Genomic DNA, 23094 nt, shown 5'->3' with positions numbered 1-23094 from the left:
ACCTAAATTACGCATGGTAGTTTTGTTGCTTCCAAAATGTCATTTTTCAAATAAAAGATATTGAAAAAAACAAATTAGACAAATAGACTATTGATTTTAAATCTGCACGACAGAATTACGGGGTCATTATTATTTTCTTAGGCGTCCTCACACTGGGGAACAATACTATATTTATAATATCTTTCTGTTCTGTGTTCCATATTGCTAACAAAATTTGGTATTTTAATTTTTAATGTACTCAATCGAAACTTAACAGGCAACTAAACCTCGATTGCCGACTGCGTCAGTCGGACTGACTGACATACGTAAGCATGCGGCATCGGTTTCCCATGCGCTGACGTCACACCCGCCGATTCAGCGCACCAGTTTTATGATTTTTTTGGACGACTTGTAGGCGATATAAATTCTAATTTTTTGCAGAGAACCCTAAAATTGCAATATATTTCCGTTAAGCAAATAAAAAAATTTGCTGAACGAGCCCATTCTCATTTTATTTATAGTTTAATAACATTAATAAATACATCATTGTGTTTATAGATAACAGGCACTTTTCAATAACTTTTTGAAAACCTGACTATTTGATAAATAAATACATATGATGCCTGCTAGAGTCGGTTATGTGCTCCAGAATTTGCGACGTCAGCTCGCTCACCCAACTTTGTATGTGATGAGAATAATTTGTAACAAAGTTATCTACACAGTGATAGTCCATAACGAAAACTGCCACCGTATAGATAATAAGCCTTTACGGATTGTGGTTAATTTTTTTCAGTTGATAAAATAAAAACGGGAGAAAATCAGATTTTCTTATAAACACCTTTATTGCACCGAGTTTCAACATATGTGTAAGTATAGTACTTATAGAAATCTCCTTGTAGATACAATCAAAGCAGAAAAAATTTCACTTACCTTGAAAATAATTATTACTTTGCTGGTTAAGTATTTCACACTATTTAATAAAACTTTTCACATAACTCATGATTATATACCCTTTGAACTATTAAAAAATTCTTTATTCAAAATGATAACAAAAAACAATTTAGATACTAAAAATATAACAAACTCATCACCAACATATATGTACATATACCTATAAAAACAATCAAACAAAAAAAAACTAAAGAAATCCTAATTACTGACTAAGGACCTCCGTTAAATCAACATTATAAAAATATAAAATACAATCACCTTTTAAAATCTGAAGATAGCTGTTTATCTTAAAAACTCATTATTAAATTATATATAAAAACATATATACCACAATACATGTTACAAGTTAATCTTGTAATACCGATCCTAAACAGTTTTATAACAACTTGAACAGTAAACAAGTGTACATATTAGTTCCTCCTAATAAGGAATCTATTCATTATGAAATTGGCTATAAATGGCCAAATTAAAAGAAAAACAAAAACTTGAGGTGATGTTTCTCCTAAAAACCATTTTCTCCTTTGAAGTTTTGCTGATCTGTTAGCATTTTCTATAAAATTAACTTTTGTTTTTAACTTCTCAATATCCTCCTTCATGTTCTGAACGGCCCTGGATATTTCCTGTGATATATCTATGTTATTCTGAGGCTTAGTTCTTGATCTAGAAATGTGTTGGCTTTGTATATGCAGAACATTACCATTAGGTAACTCGTTCGTTGATATGTTGCTCGAAATATATTTTCGTGGCTCTGGATTCTAAAAAACAACAGATTTGAAGTGAATCACCTTTTTCAATAGGCTCAATTTTATTTAATAAATGATATTTATTTCAACTTTCCAGTAGAGAACCAATTAAATAAAAGACGGAATTGTTGACAAATTCTCAAAATTACATTGCTATACTCAAAACAGTCAAGTTTTTAAATTTAGCGCAAGATCTTGTCTTTTCAAATTCCAAATACAGGCTGTTACAAATTCACTTCTCACTACAGGGAATACATTGAAGATGAATTTTTCGAGTCGAAACGTCTGAATGTGGTTCATGCTGAGGCAGTACAGTATTGGGGGTCATAAAGGCTTGCAAAAAATGTAATAAAATTTCTAGGGACATATTTAAAAAAATGAAGTTGATGATGGTCCTGTAGAGACGAAACGTTACATATAAAAATTGATTATGCCATTCGATAGAGGGAAAAAAAGTGGCCTTGAGAAAGTGTTCTTCTTTTTTCAATATCACCTCGAACAAGGCTGATATGAAACAAAAACGGATTACCAAAATTTCCGTTTTTTTCCAAATATTTCAAAAACTAATCATATTAGCCTTGTTTTTTGTAGAGGCATAATGTTGGTCCCCTGATTACGCAACTTTGCCCCCATTTAAGCTACTTCGTACCTCTTACCATTTCCGAGATCCCTGTAGTGAGAAGCAAATCTGTAACAGCCTGTATATAAAAGAGAGGAACATATAATTTGATGGACGGGCATTTACCATATTGATCAATTTAAAACCTCACTCATTTACTGTTTTAAACATAATTCTGTAAAACAGAGAATAGCATTCAATACGTTTGAATAACGATAAAAAAGATAAAAAATATTATGATGCCACTGAATTTTCACTTTAGAAAAAAGATCAGCTCCATGCACAGACATAAAATATCAAAAAATTGTCTTTTTTTTCCAATTTCAAAATTAAAACCAGCAAAAATCTGTTAGATCTGAGGATTTCTCTCAAAAAAAGTGCAACTTTCTATATTTACCTAATAATAACCAAGACACATAAAAATGGGATTATTGTACAATGGTCGGCAATTTTAATTATTGATATGGAAAATGCTCAAAATTAATTAGCTGATTTTACACTAATAAACAAATTTTTTCAAAAATTTAATGTGAAAAATTATCAATATACAGTACGCGCCTAAAGTATGGAATAAATTCAATAAAAACGGAACAATTTTTTTTTGTGAAGAATCCTCGAACAGGCCGATTTTTAATTTAAAAAATACATATTTTAGCATAAAAGGCGATTTTCAACCGTCATTTGTTTTCGAGTAATGACGTCATCGACATTTTTTTTAAATAGCAACCCCCTATTTTTTTTCTTGACTGAAAGAGTTTCATTGTCGATCCGACAGTATTAAAATGTTGCCATCTTACATAGGAAAGTTTTCGAGTAAATGACGATTGAATGTTAGAAAATATAAATTTTGTTCATTAAAAAATAACAATTCCTATGTCAAGCATTCGAATTACCACCCACCGACTTCTTGACAATACGCAAGTCTGTGTAGAAATTCTTCTTGCACATTATGAATTATTTCTGGGGTAACTCTGTGTATTTCATCTATTTTGGAGTTCTTCTAAATTATGTGGTCTATTAACGTACACTTTGGACTTTAAGTAGCCCCATAAGAAATAGTCCAGGGATGTAAGATCCTGGGATCTCGCGGGCCATGCCATCGGTCCTCGTCTGCCGATCCACCTCCTAGGAAAACAATTGTCCAGAAAATCTCGAACAGGGCGTGCATAGTGCGGAGGTGCACCGTCTTGCTGAAACCATATGGTGTCATCAGGAATATCAGGGTCATTATCGTTAGGAAAAATTACTGCAAGCGCTGGAACAAGGTCATTTTGTAAAAACTCTAAATATCTTTCTCCTGTAAGGGTTCCTTCAAAGAAGAAAGGCCCTACTATTTTGTTGTCAACTATTCCAGTCCACACATTTAATTTCTGTGGGTATTGGGTATGTGTCTCTGCCATCCAATGAGGATTTTCCTGACTCCAATACCTGCAAGTTTGACGGTTCACTGTACTATTGAGACAAAACGTGGCCTCGTCTGAAAAAAGTATTTGCCGGTGTAAATGTCTATTTACTTGACGTAAATCCATCACAATTTCACAAAAGTGTAAGCAGCGGTCGGGTCGTCTCCATTAAGTTCCTGCACAAGTTGAATTTTGTAGGGATAATATTTTTCCTTCTTCAGGATACATTTCATTGTTTAATGCAAGCAATCGTGAAGTATTATGAGGATTATCTACCATACTTATCAAAATGTTCTGTTTGTGATCTTCACTAACGCTTGGACGTCCAAGTTTTGGAATATCTACAACATTGCCAGTTTCTCTAAATTTAGATTCTATCTTACTGACTGATTGGCTGATACGGCGATCTGGATGTTTTTCATTTAATAAATCCCAAACCTCCTGCTGCGTTCTAGTTATATCCCCGCATCCGATAAGAATTGAAATTTCAATTCTTTGTGTGACAGTTAAATGTGCCATAATACATTAAATTCAACAATAATTTTTATATCGCTTACAATACTTAGAAAGTCGGTATGACAGTGACACTTTGTAAAGATTTACACCTACGTGATCCATAAAAAACTTAAGGCATTTCTAAAAACTAAATTTGATAATGTTTTTGCTTTATTTTAATTGATTTGGGTTTTCTAACATTCAATCGTCATTTACTCGAAAACTTATTTCCTATGTAAGATGGCAACATTTTAATACTGTCGGATCGACAATGAAACAATCTTTCAAAATCAAGAAAAAAAATAGGGGGTCGCTATTTAAAAAAAATGTAGATGATGTCATTACTCCAAAACAAATGATGGTTGAAAATCGCATTTTATGCTAAAATATGTATTTTTTAAATTAAAAATCGACCTGTTCGAGGATTTTTCCCTAAAAAAAATTTGTTTCGTTTTTACTGAATTTATTCCATACTTTAGGCGCGTACTGTATACTGTAACATGATTAGCGGATTTGATTCCAGGATCCCGATTGTCGGGATCCCAACCGCTTTTCAGTCCTGAAATTTTCGGAATAAATTTTTCTGATCCCGAGATTTTCCAGATTGACATCATTTTAAAAAGTTGCAAAATACACTGCGTAAAGAGAAACACACACTCAGTGCTAGTGCTCTCAACAGGACCGCTTCCCTATCATTTTAATATAAAATACGATGATTGCATAGAATAAAACTTATTGTATTTTGAAAAATGATAGGCAAGCAATTTTCACTGGGTTACTTACTTATAGTGATATTTTTGTATTTTTGAATTTTCGAGGTCGCTAATTGATTTTCTGCTGCAATCAAGAGCACTGCTCAATGCATTTTACAGTGCGTTTTTAATATAATTTTTAAATACTTTTTGCTAAGAAACTTACTAGGTTGTTACATGAAAATTGTCTATTTAGTCGATGTTAAAAGAAATGTTTGTTAATTTTCAATGTTTTTTTGCATAGTCTGTTACATAAAGGTTTTTTCAATTTATGTAAGTTATACTGTAATAATGAATAACTGTAACATAAGGACTGAGTGATTTTAAGTCTGGTTAGTCTGACTCGAAGTCTAGCTAGGTGTACATATACTGTAAAATACGTCGGTTTGTCTAAATTTTGATTACATTGATTTTTGTCTAAATCTTGATTTGTTGATTAAAGAGCTGATTTCTGTAAAATTTTCTTATTTTTAATTTGTAACCCTCAATACGGAAATAATCTCCGGATCCCGGGATTGACTAAGAATAATCTTGAAATCCCGAGATTAGAAATAAGGGCCGGGATCAAATTCCCTAAACGTAATCTTAACATCATAAAAATCTCAATTATTATTTAAATATAAAAAGATTTAATTTCAAAATATTTATCAGCATAATTATTTTTCTCAATATTCTCCCATTTTTTTTTTGTTTGAAGTTGATTTCCATTTATCTCACTATTACAAATTTAAACTGTGATACCTGGCCAAGTACTGATAATTATCATAGCACTTGATGTCAACTTTATTTGATCAATTCTGTGACTTTATTAAGGGTTTCTATATAACGAGCGTTCAAATAAAAACGTGGTCAAGTTGGTTCTGAAAATTTGGACGTAGGGCGTAGCGTATAGCAAATGAACTTAAATGTCATCCGTCAAAGCGCTATATCGCCGCTATCAATTTGAATATTTTCGTTTTAAAAAGCGTTTAAAATGGTGTTTTCTCAAGAACAAAAAGTGTTTATCATAGAGTCCTACTTTAGAAATGGACGCAAGATTGATGGAATATGGAAGTATTCTATTGAGGAATGTTTCATAGAATTTCAAAATCAATTTCCAGGCGTTGTTGAGTACAAAATTTTTCAAAGTGCAGTTCAGCATTGTGTTAATGTTTTTCATGAAACGGGCAGTGTAACAAGAAAAGAAGGAAGCGGCCGACCTAAAAAGCGGACTGAAGAATTAAAAGAAAATGTCCAACAAATAATGGAAAATGCGCCAAGAACTTCTGTACGTGTTTTATCACAAATGATGGGAGTATCAGTCGGTACCTGCCACACAGTGTTAAAAAAAGATTTGCGTTTGTTCTCCTTTAATTGTTTGTTATTGTTATCACGATTATTCTTTAAAATAAAGTTATATAGTCATTAACGTTATTGAAACTGACAGCTGCTATACAGCTCGTTGAGAAATGAGGTTAAGTTGGTCGCTATAAGCTACTCCCTACGTCCAATGTGTCAGAGCCAACTTCGACCACGTTTGTATTTGAACGCTCGTTATATTCAAGGTTCCGAGTAACAATAAACTTATGAATAATACCTACCTCTATAGTATCTATATATTCGTCATCACTATGGTCTGATTCATCCTCCTGTGTACTGGGTGATGGAGATGCAGAGGAGCCTGCATTAGATCCAAATCTAACAGGAGAAGCTTCTCTAGAAGCTAAAATATACATATGAAAGTTCTATCATTTTGGATATTATTTATTAAAAGTGTGCAGTATTTACAATATAAATTGTTTGTTGTATAAATTCAATCATCTGTCTTGGACTACTTTTTAATAGACTACTTAACTGGTTATGAAATTATGAAACATCTTTTTATAATTACCCAACTCCTATTCAAGCCATGTTAGAAAGAGGCTACATTTATTTAAATAGATATGATGTAAGCACTATTTAGCAATAAATTTTGTTTTGTAAACCATGTATTTAACAGTTAGTAAAGAGTTTCAGGTAAATGTACAGGGTGCAAATAAAGTGCTTGATCAAATTGTAATCTGAGATTTTACACCACAAATTAACGGAAAAGTCTCGATAAACATATGTGGGAAAACGTTTTGTGTTTAAAACAAAGTGTCTAAAATTAATGAAGTCGCAGATTATTTCAAATTGTAAAGATCAATTGAGAACAAGCATCTTCATGATTACTTGCACAACAGTCGTTACAACAAAAACCAACATGAAATAATCACTTACGACAATTTGCCATTTACCTAAGAAACACTTTGCAGACAAGAACACATTATTGTAAAACCTTCATTGATCATGATAAAGGTGGGTCCAATTGTAAGAATATCTTGGAAGAAAAAGTTACCGTCAAAAATTACTAAGAAAAGATAAGAGTGTTATGTTATGTTATGAGAATTGCCCTGTACATATGTTTGTGAACAATAAAAAACTAATTCACTAATTTGTGATGTAGAATTCATTACTAAAAGTTGGCCAATCATTTGAGACTGTACATAAAATGGATATCTATAATACATAATAATTTGAACAATAATATTTACCTAATGGAGAATTCGGTAAAGATCGAACCCTTTCCATCACATCTCCCGCAATTAACTCTAGATCATCCATATTGATTGTATCAAGTTCATTAGTCGGTGCCTCCAGAAAATTAGCGACTTTATCAGAATAACTCATTGTTTCTACAATCCTAAAAGCAACAATGCTAAAGTATTCTACTCACAGTTTCAATACAATTGTTTTTACCCATGTAGCTCTTCAACGTATTTAGCCATTGCCGCTTCTTTTGACATATCACCAAGTTTTTTCCATGCGTCATATTTTGCTCGTCCAACAACATCCCAGAAAGCAGGCCTAGATCCAGTGCAAGAACCTAGAGTGGCTTGTTTAAAATAACCATAAAACCTTAACATCAAATCATTGCTAGGTTGATAAGAACCTGAAAATATTTCCAAATAAATATTACATTCTTAAAAAAATATTCTAAGTACTTTGCCCACAAACAAAATTATAATAAAAAATTGACCTTTAAGATTATTTATTTTATTATGATTTTTGACTTCATTCAATAGTGTTCTAATATATTTATATTATTAATAATTTAGTTGGTAATAGGTAGGTACTTACTCGATTTCATTTATAAATATCTCAGAAATACTTGAATATATTTTTTTAATATGAAATAAATTAATCAATTCAATGAAAAATGTTAAAAATAATTTTTTTATCTACATATTTACATTTTTAAGTAGTCTAAAGTTTTGGGGTGCCAATTCCAGATGTGTTGTATGTAACTACCAGAAAAATTTGGCAAAAATTAATCATAATTAATTTTTTGCCCGAGAGAAGACATATTGCTAAGTAAAATTCCATGAAACAATTTTAAAGCCAGAAGTAAAAGTTAATAATACTGTTCTAACTGATGAGAGCAATAAGGTAAAAGTTCAAGTACAACTTGTAAAAAGCAATTTATGGATATGGATACATTTTTTTTATAGATAAACCATTTACTAAATAGAACTTTTTGATATTATATGTAATATAAAATTAATATGGAATATTTTAAAAAAGCAGTACAAGTTTTGGAATATTACATTATACCCACATTAATACTTAATTCTTATTTTCAACCCATGTACTCTGCATTGGAATTTTTACATATTTATATATGCGATATTATATATGCGTATCTACAAATCGGCACTTGTGTTTGTATATTTAAATATTTTCCTAAAGCTTACGCTAGACAGAACAGTAGAAACAAACATTTCATAGGTAAGTGCAAATAAAATTAGTCTCCCTTTATCCAGTATCGAAATTTTTAATATCCAAGAACTTGGAAATAATGTTTTTCATGTAAATAAATGAAATAATTACTTTTAACTTACCATTTTTCGGTAAACTTCTAATAACGTTTACAGCTGCATTAAATTTTTCCTCTGTTGTCATGGTTACAATATTTTTAATCTAAACTTCATACAATAAACATGGGTGACTGTCAATAAGACATATTTAAATTAAATTCCTCACTTTATTTTGCACAATTTTAGATCGTACTTCTATCTAAATTAAAACGTATCATTATAAGTATTACACTCATGCTAAACTAAAATGATTGACGTACGTCAATTCTCTATTACGTCATACCCAAGGATATTTATAAATTATAAATATCCTTGCGTCAAACCAACTATTATGCACAAAACACATGTTTTGTGCCATCACAGAACAGAATCTGTCGGTACCACAGACCACCTAGACTGGCCGTATCTAATTCCAACGCACGGGTACCAGTGAATGCAAGCAAAATCCGGGGAAGTGGAGTGTGGAAGGTAATCTGATCGCGCACATCTTTAAGCAGATCCGGATTAAGTAATATTTTTATTACATATTAAACATTATATTGCATCTTATGACAAATGTTCAATTTTAAGTTTGTAATTCAGAAAATATATATATATTTTAGTGTCATATTAAATAAAACTACAAAATAATTTAAATATATTTATTGTCCTCTAAATAACATTAATTTATTTAATATTTGCCTTTTTGTAGATTTTACCGAATTAAATAATTTGACTTCATGAATTATTCGTACATCGATATACATTTCACATTCAGCCCTTACAAGTTCTATTAACAATTGTTAGGCAAATTATCAAATTGATGTTCATGCAAATTATCAAATATGTTCACATTCAGAAAGTTTTTTAATACATAAACAATTTTATTTTTCTTTAGCCTAGGTGTTCTGCTTTCATCATTATTTAAAATTTTTATTAATTTTTCTGTTTCTTGGCATATTACTACGACATCTCGAGTTGGATACGTCAAATAACCACGATCTTTAATAAAAATTGACTGTACGAATACTGTGTATTTGACATTAAACTATTTAAACAGTCTTCACATTTTATTGGCTTTATTAGAGAACTTGTTATTATTATTATTACGAAACCGCCAAAATATACTATAATGTACTTGCTACTGTCCAGTCCTGTTTTTTAATAGCCTTCACTCATCTTCGTTTTATGTCAACATTCCTTGGGAAGGTGTAAAAATTATTTAAATATTTAGGTTTGAAAAATCGAAGCGTACTTAATAATTTTTTTTTGTCACAAAACTGATTTTTCTAATCACATTTTGCCAACTCTCCTTTTCCAGGGTGCTGAACATGAATATGAAATTAGTTTTCTTTGCGATTTTTTCAATTGAAAAAAAAATATTTAATTAATTTTCAGCTATCTCAAAATGACGGGAATTGGTAAAATTTCATAAAAATTTGAGACTCACATAAAGTAAATAATTACTAAAAATATTTTACAGTAATTAATTCATAATATAACAATATCACGTTAATCACTACACTATGTGGGCGAACAAAATTATAAAGCTAACCCTCGAAACTTGTGACGTCAACCGAAAAATGGCGTACATATTTACCTTTTATATATTCCTTTTTTTTACTTACCTAAAGAAGGAATCTTTTCGCTTCTCTTCACCAACTCGATCACTTCTATTTATACAATGTTTTACAATACACTTGCCCACGATAAAACATCTAATTATCGAAATCACAGCGATGCGTACACGTCAAATGCTAGGACACTACTGAGCGCTGGGCTCCAAATCAGGCTCCGAAGTGTTTTCACCAAAGTCGCTCTATAAGCCAGTCTAAGTGGTCTATGGTCGGTACCATCCTTCGAGCATATACCTAGAGCGAACCTTCAGGCAGCCTTCAATGCTAAATGAGCGAACAGACGTGCGAGAGAGAAAGCACATAAATCGCTATCTCTCTCACTCTGTAATGTGAGGTGCTGGAGGGGAATAACGGGGTCTGATTCTCAACCAATAAAATTTACGGAGTGAGAGAGATAGCTTATAGTTTTATATGCTTTCTTTCTCGCACGTCTGTTCGCTCATTTAGCATTGAAGGCTGCCTCTAGAAGGTATATGCTCGAAGGTACCATCAACTGTCTATATTTGACAGAAAGGCAAAAAAACAGTGATATTATAACAATAGATGTATTGGCAAGAGATGGGGTAGATAATACACTGGGTCGGGCCGGTTGTACATATAAGTTCGGGTTAAAATTCGGATTACTTAAACTGCGGCCGAGGTTTAAACTATAGATCGCATGATGGCGAGTATAGTTGTTTACTCTTTCGAGCATATATACTACTGGAGGTAGCATGCGAAAACTGTGGCTGACTGTGCGAGAGAAACAGACAGTTTCTTCTTATCTATGCAGACAGTATCTCAGTACATGCTTTCTTCTCATTCTTCGCTTCAACGACGGGCTTCATTTCCAATCAATCGCGTACGTACTAGAGTGAGACAGCAGGTATTGAGATACTGCTGTTTCTCTCGCACATTCAGCCACACTTTTCGCAATGGCACGCTACCTCCAGTAGTATATGCTCGAAAGTTTACCCATTGCCGGAATTTCAAATATATATTTAATTTGCTAGGTAGAAGGTAGTTAAAAACTATGCCAAAGCAGAGTTATTCACATTTATACCTTTGTAGTGTATAGCACGCGATCGCATGCTGCTAGAGAGATATCGCATATACCCTCCTATACCCCTCTCTCTCTCTTTATGAAATTGAATTACATGGACTATCCTCAAATGAACAATTTGATATAATGGATGATGTACAAAAAAATATATATGCCAATAATATAAGCCTAATCAGTAGTACGATAAAAGAAAAAAATGAAGAGTGTTGGAAAGAATAATCTATGTTGCGATATATTTTCTGCAAACATATTATTTTCATTCGTAATCTGACTACGGTCCTGTTAAACTCCGCACTCCACTAAGCCTATATTACTAATAATAGAAAAAAGTAGTCTTTACGTCTACTTAAAATAAAAGTACGAGTGTACAGCCACAACAAAAGGACGTTCCCCTTGCCTTGAGGCAAAATTAAATTACAGAAACTCGTTTTTACAGTTTTTAATTTATGATTGCAAAATTTATAGCTTACTGCTTTGGGAGGTCTTGACCTAGTATAATTTTATTTATTTCTAATTTTTAAATACAATTTTGTAATAAACTATGTGCATTATTTTTTAATGCGGAAAAAAACCCTGCTAATGTAAGAGAAGTACATACATAAATGCAAAGTATTATTTTTATAGAGATGTTCCGCGGACATGTCCATCGGACATGTGAAAAGTCAGAAAAGTAGACATGTCCTGAAGACACTTTTCAAGATTGAAAAGTCGTATGCGCATGCGCGGACTTTGTTGCATTCATAATTCCTACAAAAAATGTTTGAGATTGGTACATGTAAAATTAATAAAATTATAGATATTTCATAGACCTAGTTTATAAGGTCTATGAGATATTTAGCCATTTTCTTGGTAAAAATTGTTTAACTGAAACTGACATTTTAAAAATATAACCTCTTTTATAATTTATGTCCAAGTTTTATTATTTTTGACAAAGTTAACGATACACAAGTAGTTTATAAAGGAAGTATGACGCCAAAATCAACAGTTTGGTTATATTTTTCCGAATTGAAAAATCATTAAAAATGTAACTTCTGCTCAAAAACAATTTTTAAGAATTCCAGTAGGATGAAAAAACATTTAAATAAGTGTATTGGCTGTCCGGGGAAAATTAGAAATCAGTTTAACCAGTTTATAAAAAAGTCTAAAGGTAGGTAATAAGTACAGATTCATTAGAATAAAAGTAATATTTTGCTTTGTGTACCCTCAAGCAGTAACCTGTGAAAACATGACGTCACTCATAGGTGCCTAATTAGATTCAAGGTCAAAAGTACTTTTCCCCGACATGTCCGGACATTTCATCAACATGTCCGAAACACACTTTTCCGAAAAGTGCCCATCTCTACAATTTTGTAAAAATCTGCATTATTTTTTAATGCGGAAACAACCCTGCCAATGTGAGAGAAGTACATAAATGCAAAGTATTCTTTTTACAATTTCTTGGAGTTTTTTGCATGCTGGCTTTTGGTTTTAATAAATGTGGTTTTATAAGCTACTAAATAAATACGTTGTTTGAAATCTAACAAAATTTATTTTTCTGCAACAGTTTTAGCAAAAAATAAAACTTACACAATGCAATAAATCGTCTGAACACAATAAATTAAAAGATATGTGTTAAATATTAAATATATTTTAAGTCACAAAAGGCCTGATTACATTTTCATCTAAAATTGTCATATTTACAAGAACCATATTTGAGTAATACTTCAAAAATTAAGGTATTTACAAATCAGCCGTTGTGGTTATAAAATCAGATTTTTTTACTGTAACAAAATATATTAACAACAAAATATCCTATTATATATCATATTTTGTATAATAGAGAACCTATAGCTTTTTCTTTTCTGTAGTTTTATCTGCCATAATGGCCTTTATATCTTCCGCATCCAGCGTTTCGTATTTCATCAACGCTTCTGCTAAAGCTTTGTGTTCCTTCGCGTGGGATTTTAGAATATGTTTGGCTCGATCATAACTTTCTGACAAAATTCTTCGAATTTCACTATCCACCTATAAAATGAATAAGACTTAAGATAAAGATAATTTTTCCTTTCAGAAAGAAGAAAGAAATAGAAAGAAGGTAAATCTCTAAATATATTTTATTCAATTACCATTTCATTTGTTGAAGGCCCCAAAGTCTCTCCGTGGAAGCTCTTAGGATTGTCTACCATCGTACGCAGACCAATTTTCTCCGACATACCCCAGTCTTTAACCATATGTGTAGCAATGGAAGTCGCTTGTTGTAGGTCGGAACTAGCCCCTATAAAACTATTACTTTTAGAAACAATTAGAATCACAATTATAACTATTTTTTTTTTAAATGCACTTTAATATTGTGTACCACGCTACTGTAATACTCATGTATTTATAACAAGATTGCTGGCAATCTACAGTACATGTGGAGGGAGATAGTGCATATCAACGGTGACGAAGCGAAGGCGGTCAGTTATTGTTCCGCATTTGAAGATAGTACATTTAACTGTGAATTTGAATGCTTTTAATCGTTACTAAATTCCAAACGAACTCCGTAATCTGAGGTCCCCATAGTTAAAAGTGGCAGGTTACACATTTAAGAGATTATGCGAGTTTTGAAAGGCAATACGTTAATTTTGGATGGGAATAAATTCAACAAATTGTTATGTCATGTGAATAAACAGACTTATTTATTTTTGCGCATTTCATTTAACATTATTGATTACTGCTCGAGTTTTGGCAAACACCCACTTAATAAAAGTAACGAGTGCCAAAGACATTGTGCATCCGCCGCAATTAAAGTGCGCCGTTATTAAAGGTTAGAGTGGTTTCAAAATCTTATGAGCTTTGACCTTGATAAGCGCAGAAACATAATTCCGACCGTCGCCTAAATTATTCTACGTCCTAAAAATATTACATCTATTATTCACAGTCTATCTCGAGCTCTCGTAGCGTAAACAAGCCTTTGATCCGATTACAAAATTACAAATATTATAATAAAATGCCCTATTCTTTATTATTCTAATTTAAGCAATAAAAATATATATAACTAGAGATGGGCAATGGGAAATTTTCCGTCCCGGAAAGTTTCCAAAAGGGAAATTTTCCGGGAAGAAATAATCGAAGCTTGAGAAATTTTCCCTGGAAAGTTTCTGAAAAAATTTCCGTCGGAAATTTTCCGGGAATATTTCTAACAATTTGTAAACTTGGAGCCAATTTTACTTCTAACTTCTATGAACATACACAAAAAATCTTTGGCTAATTTCGGATTTTTAGTTAATTCGGAATACCAGAAGACCATATTATCCAAATAAGTTAGAAAACACTTACACTTACTTATTTTAATCTTTGTTAAGTCTACAATCTACATAATAGAGAGCAATACAAGACTCATAAATTGCCTCCTTTTCAAATTTAATATGAATTTTGATAGTTGAACCAAAGTATAATTACATTTTAAAACTAGTATAATTATTTAATGTATTTACTATTTGTTTGTTAAAAAATAAAGATAAATATTTTATACTGTATAGTGTTTATGCAGTGTAACCCTCAGCATGTAATTTTTTCTAAGGGATGATTAATACATAATTTATATTTTTCCAATATTTATACCAATATAAATAAAAATGTATATAAGTATTTGGTTTTTTTGGAAAGCTGATGATATGTAGAACACAATACCAAATCCAAAAATTTTTGAAATTTTCGGAAAATTTCCGGAATTTTCAATGGAAACTTTCCAGGAATTTTCATAGTTTGGGAATTTTCCCATCTCTATATATAACGAACGTCCGCCAGTTGATTTTAATGATGCCCGAGCGCCTTAGTTCACTTCTGGTTGTAATAAGGCACGTGGTCTAATTATGAGTCAATTTTTTCACAACGTGCTTATTAAAAGAATTATGTGAATACGCCACGCCTTTCGCACATTTCGCGGCTCATGAGATTTTGAAACTACTCTACACTTGCTTGTCCAGCGGCTGGATTCGAAAATTACTAAAAAGGGTTAAAAAAAAAAGCTTTTACTTCTACTAAAAACTATTGATATGTGTCTCTAAAGGTCAAAGGAAGCCCTGTATCCTGTTAAGTACAGTAGAACGCCGATTATCCGTGCAGCGGACTCTTCGTGTGCTGCAATGTTTATGATTATCCGCTATCCGTGCGCAGATTATCTGTGGCTGGGTAAAAAAAGCACTCGGAAACAAAAAAAAAGATAAGTCTCTGCTTGTTTATAACATACATATTATTTATCTACATATGCACAGTGCCGACCCTTTGAAAGTGGACTACTCATAAGCAAATTGTCTATAATTGGCCTTTGTGAAGCTGACTTGAAAATGTGAGGTTCAAATCGGCTGTCATTATGTCAAATTTAATGTGCCTTTGTGAAGCCGACTTGAAAATATGAGGTTCAAATCGGCTGTCATTATGTCAAATTTAATGTGTGCCTTTGTGAAGCTGACTTGAAAATGTGAGGTTCAAATCGGCCGTCATTATGTCAAATTTAATGTGTGTCTATTATACTAGTTCTACTGAGCAAAACAAATCCAAATTAGGTAGCAAATTATTTATTTTTCCAATACTTAAATATATTATACATTCTAACAGCCATTCATTCGCCGTCAACGAGATCTAAAAATGAAACATTTTTCGTTGTCAGAAAAACGCGATTTGCAGTTAGTATTTTGTCCAAGCACCACTTTTGTCTATAACACTTTGCAATCTACATGGCATTGATAAAATTGTTCTTGTGTAATCCTCAGAGATGTTATTCCATGCGTTTCCAATTGCCTCCCAAAGTTCTTCGACGTTAGCTGGACGGAAGTTTCTGTCAAATTTTTTTTACCATATATCACCAGGTGTTCTCGATAAGAGTGAGGACAGGGGACTTTGAGGGCCAAGGTAAAACATCGATATTGATATCAATGAACCATTCTGACCCAACTTTTGAGGTGTGAATTGCACAATTATCCTTCTGGAAAGTGAAATTCTGAGGATACAACATGGTCACAGATGGCAGCATAACTTTTTCCATTATGCGCACATAGCTTAGTCCAGTGAGGCGCTCTTCTATCCTCCAATAAACATAAGGACCTTAGCAGCTTATCCAAGCCCAAACGTTAATGGAGAATCTTCTGCTGCGCTGTGTGAATTTCACATAAGGCTCCGAATACCTTATAATCTCTGGTGGGTAGACATGGACAGAACCATACGAGCAAGCTGAAAACTTTTTTCGTCCGAAAATATAATATTCTCCCAGAAGTTGTCTGGGCTTCCTACAAATTGTCTTGCAAACTCTAACCTGTTCTTTATACTGGGGAGTCAAAGCAACTGTATTTGCGGCTACATAATTCTTTAGCTCCGAATCTTTCACCCGCCTCCTTGCATTTCGCACTGATCCAGGAAAATTCATCTCAAAGGAAGCCGTTACTGCCATGTCAAATGGATTTATTCTTAGGTGGTGCTTACTTTTCAACGCCCACCTCCGTGAACATAACGCATGTGACCCTCCACAATCCATTTTTCTTTGAGTTTAAATATGCTGTTCTCGCATACATGCAGATCATCCGCAATGACCAATCATTCTGAAGTAAAGTTATAGCTCTCACTTATATAATATAAAAACTTGTCATAATAAGAAAAGTAGACCACATCACATTAAAAAAATAAATCGTCCACTTTTAAAGGGCCAGCAGTGTAATAGGTATGTCTGATAAAGTTTATATTTTTTGCAAAATTTGTGAGTTTCGGTGTTATTTCGATTAACCGTGTTTTCGATTATCCAGCAACAGTCCAGTTCCGGCAGGCCCGGATAATCGAGGTTCTTTTGTAGCTTTATGTACCATTTATAGATCAGCTTCATTCAAAACCCATTTTAAACAGAAAATTAATTACTACTCGGCGAAAAAATTGGGAAAATTTTGAAAACTATTCTCAAACGAGTATTACTTTGTTTCTCAACTCAACTACAAACTTAATATCGGTGAAATTTATCTGCTGTCGGTAAAGTAGATTTTCAGATTTTCTGGTATCGAAATTGTCTTTATAAAAATAAACCAATCTATTAATTCATTTACTACGTTATTGGTTATGTGGAATAAGTTCGCAGTTTTCTAAGAAATTCTAAATTTGTTGAAAAATGTAATATTACAAGTCAGAATAAATATTATTTAATACTCACTCCTCTATTGATTCATTACTAATTAAAAGTCAAGTTGAGACTAATCAAAAATATCCATTATTAAATCAAATAACAATACCTAAATATTATCGGAGTGAATTCCAAATCTACAAACCTGAAGTAATTTTTTCAGGCCCAAATACCAACTCCTCCGCAGCTCTACCACCCATCATGGTGTCCATCATGGCAAGCAATTGAGATTTTGTAACATGGTATCGCTCCTTTTCAGGAATGTAAGCGGTGTGGCCTAAACTAGGTCCTCGGGGTATGATCGTCACTTTGTGCAGGGGGTGGCTATCTTTCGTGAAATATGCTACGATAGCATGTCCGCCCTCGTGATATGCGGTTATGAGATTTGCCTCCTCGTCGGGTATGCGAGACCTCCTTTCTGGCCCCATTAAGACTTTGTCTCTGGCAGACTCCAGGTATTTCATACTCACATAATCGGCACCGTCTATAGCAGCCCTAAGTCAAACCATTATTCTTACATAACCACAATAATTCAAGTTCATCATTAAATAGAAAATAAGAAAACTTATTGTAGAATGAAAATAAGTTTCATTTGGTTCACAGGAAATTAATAATCGGTTTAGATTTCTTGATGTTTCAAGACATATCTTTTAGAAGAAACTTTGAAACTGGAGATTAAATCTGGTTAGAATCCTTGATTTTTGAGATCACTTCCAAATGACAGTCAGTTCTAGCCGCTCACGTTAATTGAAATTATCAATTTATCTCGATTCTTCTATTCTAATTTCCATTGGGATGGGAGGTTAGAACTATTGGAATCTGGAAACAACTGATCTGCAAAAATCAAGGACCAAAACGACACGGGACAACAACTTCAATCCATGCACCGGGCAAGTGCCCAAGCATAAATACCAGCCAGAGGACTTAATCCCCAACTTCCAAGTTTTTTCTGAAGAAAACTCCAAACCTCAAGAAGTTTAAACTGATAAAGTGGCAATTAACCCGAAAATTATTCAATCATTGACAACAGCCATGGAAGCCTGCAAACTAAACTAACTAATATATACCTGTATGTGTATTTACCTCAGAGCAGCTTGATTAACCAAATTCTCCAAGTCTGCTCCTGTAAATCCTGTTGTTCCTCTTGCCAATAATTCTAAATCAACATCTTTTGCCAAGATCTTACTTAAATATAGACCAAGTATTTCTTTTCTGCCAGTATAGTCTGGTGTCGGAACGGTAACCTAAAAAGTGGGTCACCATCAGGTTACGAAAAATTCTAAACTCATCTGACTGATTCTGTGAGATCTAAATTTTTATAATTAATTAGGATACTAACTCCACATTAAACTGTTGACTTTGACTACTTTTTAAGAATGGAAGTAAACCATGACATAGGAAGAAGGTATTATAGATGGAACTTTTGGAATTACTTTAAAATTTTTCAAATAAGACAAAGTGCAAAGTACAATGTACAATTTTTGTAAAATTCAGTATGTAGGGCATGCAACCAGGATGAGAAGAAAGTTGGTATAAAGTACAAAAACTGTGAAAAAATCTGAAATAAGCATAAGATCAGTTCCAAAAGACATAATTTTTGAAATTTAAATTCTTCGGCAAGTTATCGATTTTTGCCTTATTTTTTGGGTATTTTGTCACCTGTGAAAAATTTTTAAAAATTAGTCAAATAAATCCTTATGGCAAATGGTTCAGTCAAGGGTTATTTTTATAAAAATAAGTTTGCCTAACCAAAAAATCACACTGAAAAAAGCAAATACAAAATACAAAAATATATCACTTGAAATATCGCACATTAACGACCTTTTTAAAGTGTGCGATATTAAGTGTGTGTTTTTGTATATTGTACGTGTCTGCTTTTTTCAGTGAAAAATTTTTTGGTTAGACAAAACAATTTTCATAAAAAATAACCCTTGACTGATCCAATTGGCGCAAGGGTCTATTTTATGTTTTTTTTTTAAATTTTTTCACAGGTGGCAAAATACCCAAAAAATAAAAAAATTCGAAAACTATGCCATAAATAAATACAAGGGATCGACCGATATACGATTTTTGGTCGATACCGATAATCGGCCGATACCGATACATCAAAAGTCGATATACCGATAATCGGCCGTTTGACTATTTTCGTCGCGAGTTAGATGGTTTGCATTGAAAAGCCGCGGAACTCATCTCATCATCACATAACATTTAAATTACAAATATTTTTAAAATAATGTTTATGTTTTATGACTTTTCACATTTTTTATTATATTTTGTTTTTTTCATGCATCTAAGTATAGTTTTAATTTATTAATCACTTCTTGTAACTAATTAAATTACATACACTTACATGTACTTATTTATACCTATGTTTTCTTTATTTTTTACATTGCAGCATAAGTAATTATTCTTTGGATTTTTTTCTGCTAAAATGGTAAGTTGCAAAATCAGCAATATTGTTATTTCTGGTAATGTCACTAACACGGGTCCTAATATTTGTAAGTTGCGACAGAAACTGAGGCACAACTATAGATATCATCATTGCGTCTTCAAAATGCAACATGTATTTTATCAAATTGTTCAGTGGAGTTATAAAACTGTTTGTTGTTTTATTGAATTACAACAATTATTTTCAATTGGATCATGGACAGTCACAGTTCTGTAGAAAATAAGATGGCTATTTTTAACTATATTATGGGGTTTGATGCCATTTATCGAATAATTCTGCACTTAGCTGAAAATATACATGTCCATTTTGAAGGTGCAATGACGATATTGTATTGACTGAATCATCATAAAATTAATAACGGTAAGTACAATTTTTATGTCATAGATATGGCCACTTCCCCACTGAACGTGAATGACTTATTATTGTCTTGTTTCTTGGCCTATCATTTTGCGTACATATATCAACCTACTGCAGTGAAACGGTTAATTGTGAACAGGAGGAATATGGCTGGTAATATTTGAATTTGTTAAATAGTTGTTACTAAACCATTACTGAAACAATAAACTGTGACTGGTATTTAGGAGTTTATTTTAATGCCACGTTAAACAAATTGTTAATATTAAAATAATATTCATAATGCCGTTATTAATCTACTAAAATAAATACAAAATTGGCTACAGTCTATTTATACCCAAAAGAGCATAATCTAACTTTATGTACTTTCGTATTTAAATATTCTGCCACAAATGAAAAAGTAATATTTTAATACACACCTCAACGTCAAACCTTCCTGGTCTTAGCAGGGCCTGATCTAAATCATCACGTCTATTTGTAGCTCCTAATACAATTACGCCCTCGTTTTGATGAAAACCATCCATTTCACTAAGCAATTGATTTATTGTTTGATTGGCATAGGGATGCAGTACACTATTAGTACGTTTAGAACCAACTGAATCAATTTCATCTATGAAAATTACACATGGTGCTCTTTTCTTGGCAGCTTCTACAAAATGTAAACTGTAAAATTCAATTTTATATTTGATTGAATACCCAAATCATTATTTGAATGCACAATATATCACAAAATACTTACTGAATAAATCTCTAACACGTCTAGCACCTTGTCCAACCAAAACTTCATCAAATTCGGGTCCAGCTGCATGAAAAAAAGGAACACCAGCCTCACCAGCAACAGCTCTTGCCAGAAGTGTTTTCCCAGTACCTGATTTTTTCAAAATTATAATTTTTATATGGCTAATTGGTCATAAAATAGTAACATACAATTCAAGACAATTTCATCATAAAGACGTTACAATTCCTACCTGGTGGACCAACAAGCAGGACACCTTTAGGTAGCTTCCCACCTAGATTAGAAAACTTGTCAGGATTTTTAAGAAATTCTACAACATCCTTAAGTTCTTGTTTGGCTTCATCGACACCCTTTACATCTTCAAAAGTTACATGAATTTCTTCAGGATCGACCTCAACTTGATTTCCTAACTGAATTCTACAACACATTTTGTTCCAACAATTAACAGTGTTACATATTCAATAAAATTTTTGATATGTCTAAAATAATTGTTCTTGTGTGTTAGGTAATTCCAAAAAAAAGGGGCTATTAAAATTTTACAAAGAAAACAGGTTGTCTGAAGACATGAATGACATGATACAGCATCTATTAGATGTCAGCAAGTTAATAGTAAAATTTACCTAAAAACCGATCCACTGGCACTGGCCATCAAACTTACGACAATTGCTAAAAATATAAAAATTGTTAAAATTTGTGTAATAAGTTTGAAGTACTTTGAAGATTTTCCAGCTCTTGAATTTGAATTGTTTCCAAGTAGATAGCCTTCAGCAAAAGCAATTTTTATCCGTTGCTTTTCACTTTCATTTAGAGTATCATCGGTAATTAACATTTGTTTTAATTTCCCTGCATTAGCTGTGGTGGTGTTGCCCCCCAACTTGTTTTCTAAGTTTTCTGGGGATTGAAGTCCAAATGCATGTTTAACTCTAGTTGCTAAAGACGGATTACGTTGTATTTCAGCTTTTACACTTCGTTCAGTCTTAAAGCCTCTGAATTGTATATTAAAAGTATAGTGATTACTATTTAATATCCCAGATACTAATTTCTGATAAAAGCCATAAGGGACGTGTAATATTTTCTTATCTTTAATTACTATTGTAGGGACACAATTTTTCAAATCCTTCTCTGAAAAACCATGCTTATTTTCAAAGAAACTTTCGTTGGATACATAGGAGATTTTAAAATTGTTTAAAAAATGATTATCAAATAATTTCTTTGTGTTCAGATGTCGAGCAAAAGAAAAATCACAGTTCTTTACTGCTTCCACAAAACTGTCTATGCAAAGTATATTTTTTGATTGGTTAGCTTTTTCAGATTTTTTCTTCAAATAAACGTTATGCCTTGTTGTTATTTTAGCTGAGAATTGCGTGAGTGTTGCAAATGCCTAAAACAAATTAATAAAACCGATTCAAGATTGAAAAAATTGATTGACATACCTGATTTTGATTTTGAAGTGAAAACATTTTGTTTTACATAGAGAAAGAATAATGATTTTTGTGGTTTTAAAGTGAAAAACTGCGAATTTATGTGCACTTTTATGTGTATGGAATGAAAATAACCTTTTTGACAACGAATTATCAAATCAGAATTTAGGCGTGTTCCTTGGGCATATCGGGTAAGTGGTGAACAAGAGTAGGTAAAAGTTTTTGAGTACTGAGATTTTGAATCGGCCAGCAAATCTATCACAATAAGGAAATATATAAATTCTACCCTACAATAGCTAATTAATTAATTAATTAATATTTACTTCAATAAATCGAATGGAAATTTCAATCTACTTAAATCAATAACACGATTATTTTAAAACAATCTTATATCTAGTTAAATTGATCAAGTATCTTTATTTAAAATAGGTACACTACTTTACTACACTAATTAATACCAATTTAAGTAAACGAAAAATATTTTTATTATAGTTGTTTGATGAATACAGGAAACGCCATTATTCTATGGCTAGAAATT

General features: G+C 32.2%; 2 protein-coding genes across 2 annotated transcripts; both read right to left on the bottom strand.

Moving 5' to 3' along the window:
* Positions 1-1045: 1045 nt before the first annotated feature.
* LOC108914375 (acyl-CoA-binding domain-containing protein 5) lies at positions 1046-9095 on the bottom strand. Its single transcript, XM_018720190.1, has 5 exons — positions 8842-9095; positions 7700-7892; positions 7495-7643; positions 6523-6644; positions 1046-1685 (listed from the first exon to the last, which is right to left on the bottom strand). Exons 1-5 carry the CDS (start codon positions 8900-8902, stop codon positions 1341-1343), a joined length of 870 nt encoding a protein of 289 aa, XP_018575706.1. The 5' UTR covers positions 8903-9095; the 3' UTR covers positions 1046-1340.
* Positions 9096-13086: 3991 nt separating this feature from the next.
* On the bottom strand, positions 13087-22721 carry LOC108914676 (ATP-dependent zinc metalloprotease YME1 homolog). The gene is made up of 9 exons (XM_018720531.1): positions 22569-22721; positions 21756-22516; positions 21368-21552; positions 21139-21267; positions 20819-21048; positions 18680-18840; positions 17742-18091; positions 13581-13729; positions 13087-13479 (listed from the first exon to the last, which is right to left on the bottom strand). The coding sequence occupies exons 1-9, from the start codon at positions 22593-22595 to the stop codon at positions 13300-13302; spliced, it is 2172 nt and encodes a 723-aa protein (XP_018576047.1). The 5' UTR covers positions 22596-22721; the 3' UTR covers positions 13087-13299.
* Between the last annotated feature and the right edge of the window lie 373 nt (positions 22722-23094).

Source organism: Anoplophora glabripennis, unplaced genomic scaffold, assembly GCF_000390285.2.
Source record: "Anoplophora glabripennis isolate ALB-LARVAE unplaced genomic scaffold, Agla_2.0 scaffold50, whole genome shotgun sequence".
Taxonomy (NCBI): Eukaryota; Metazoa; Arthropoda; class Insecta; order Coleoptera; family Cerambycidae; genus Anoplophora; species Anoplophora glabripennis.
This window is presented reverse-complemented; position numbering and strand designations above follow the sequence as displayed.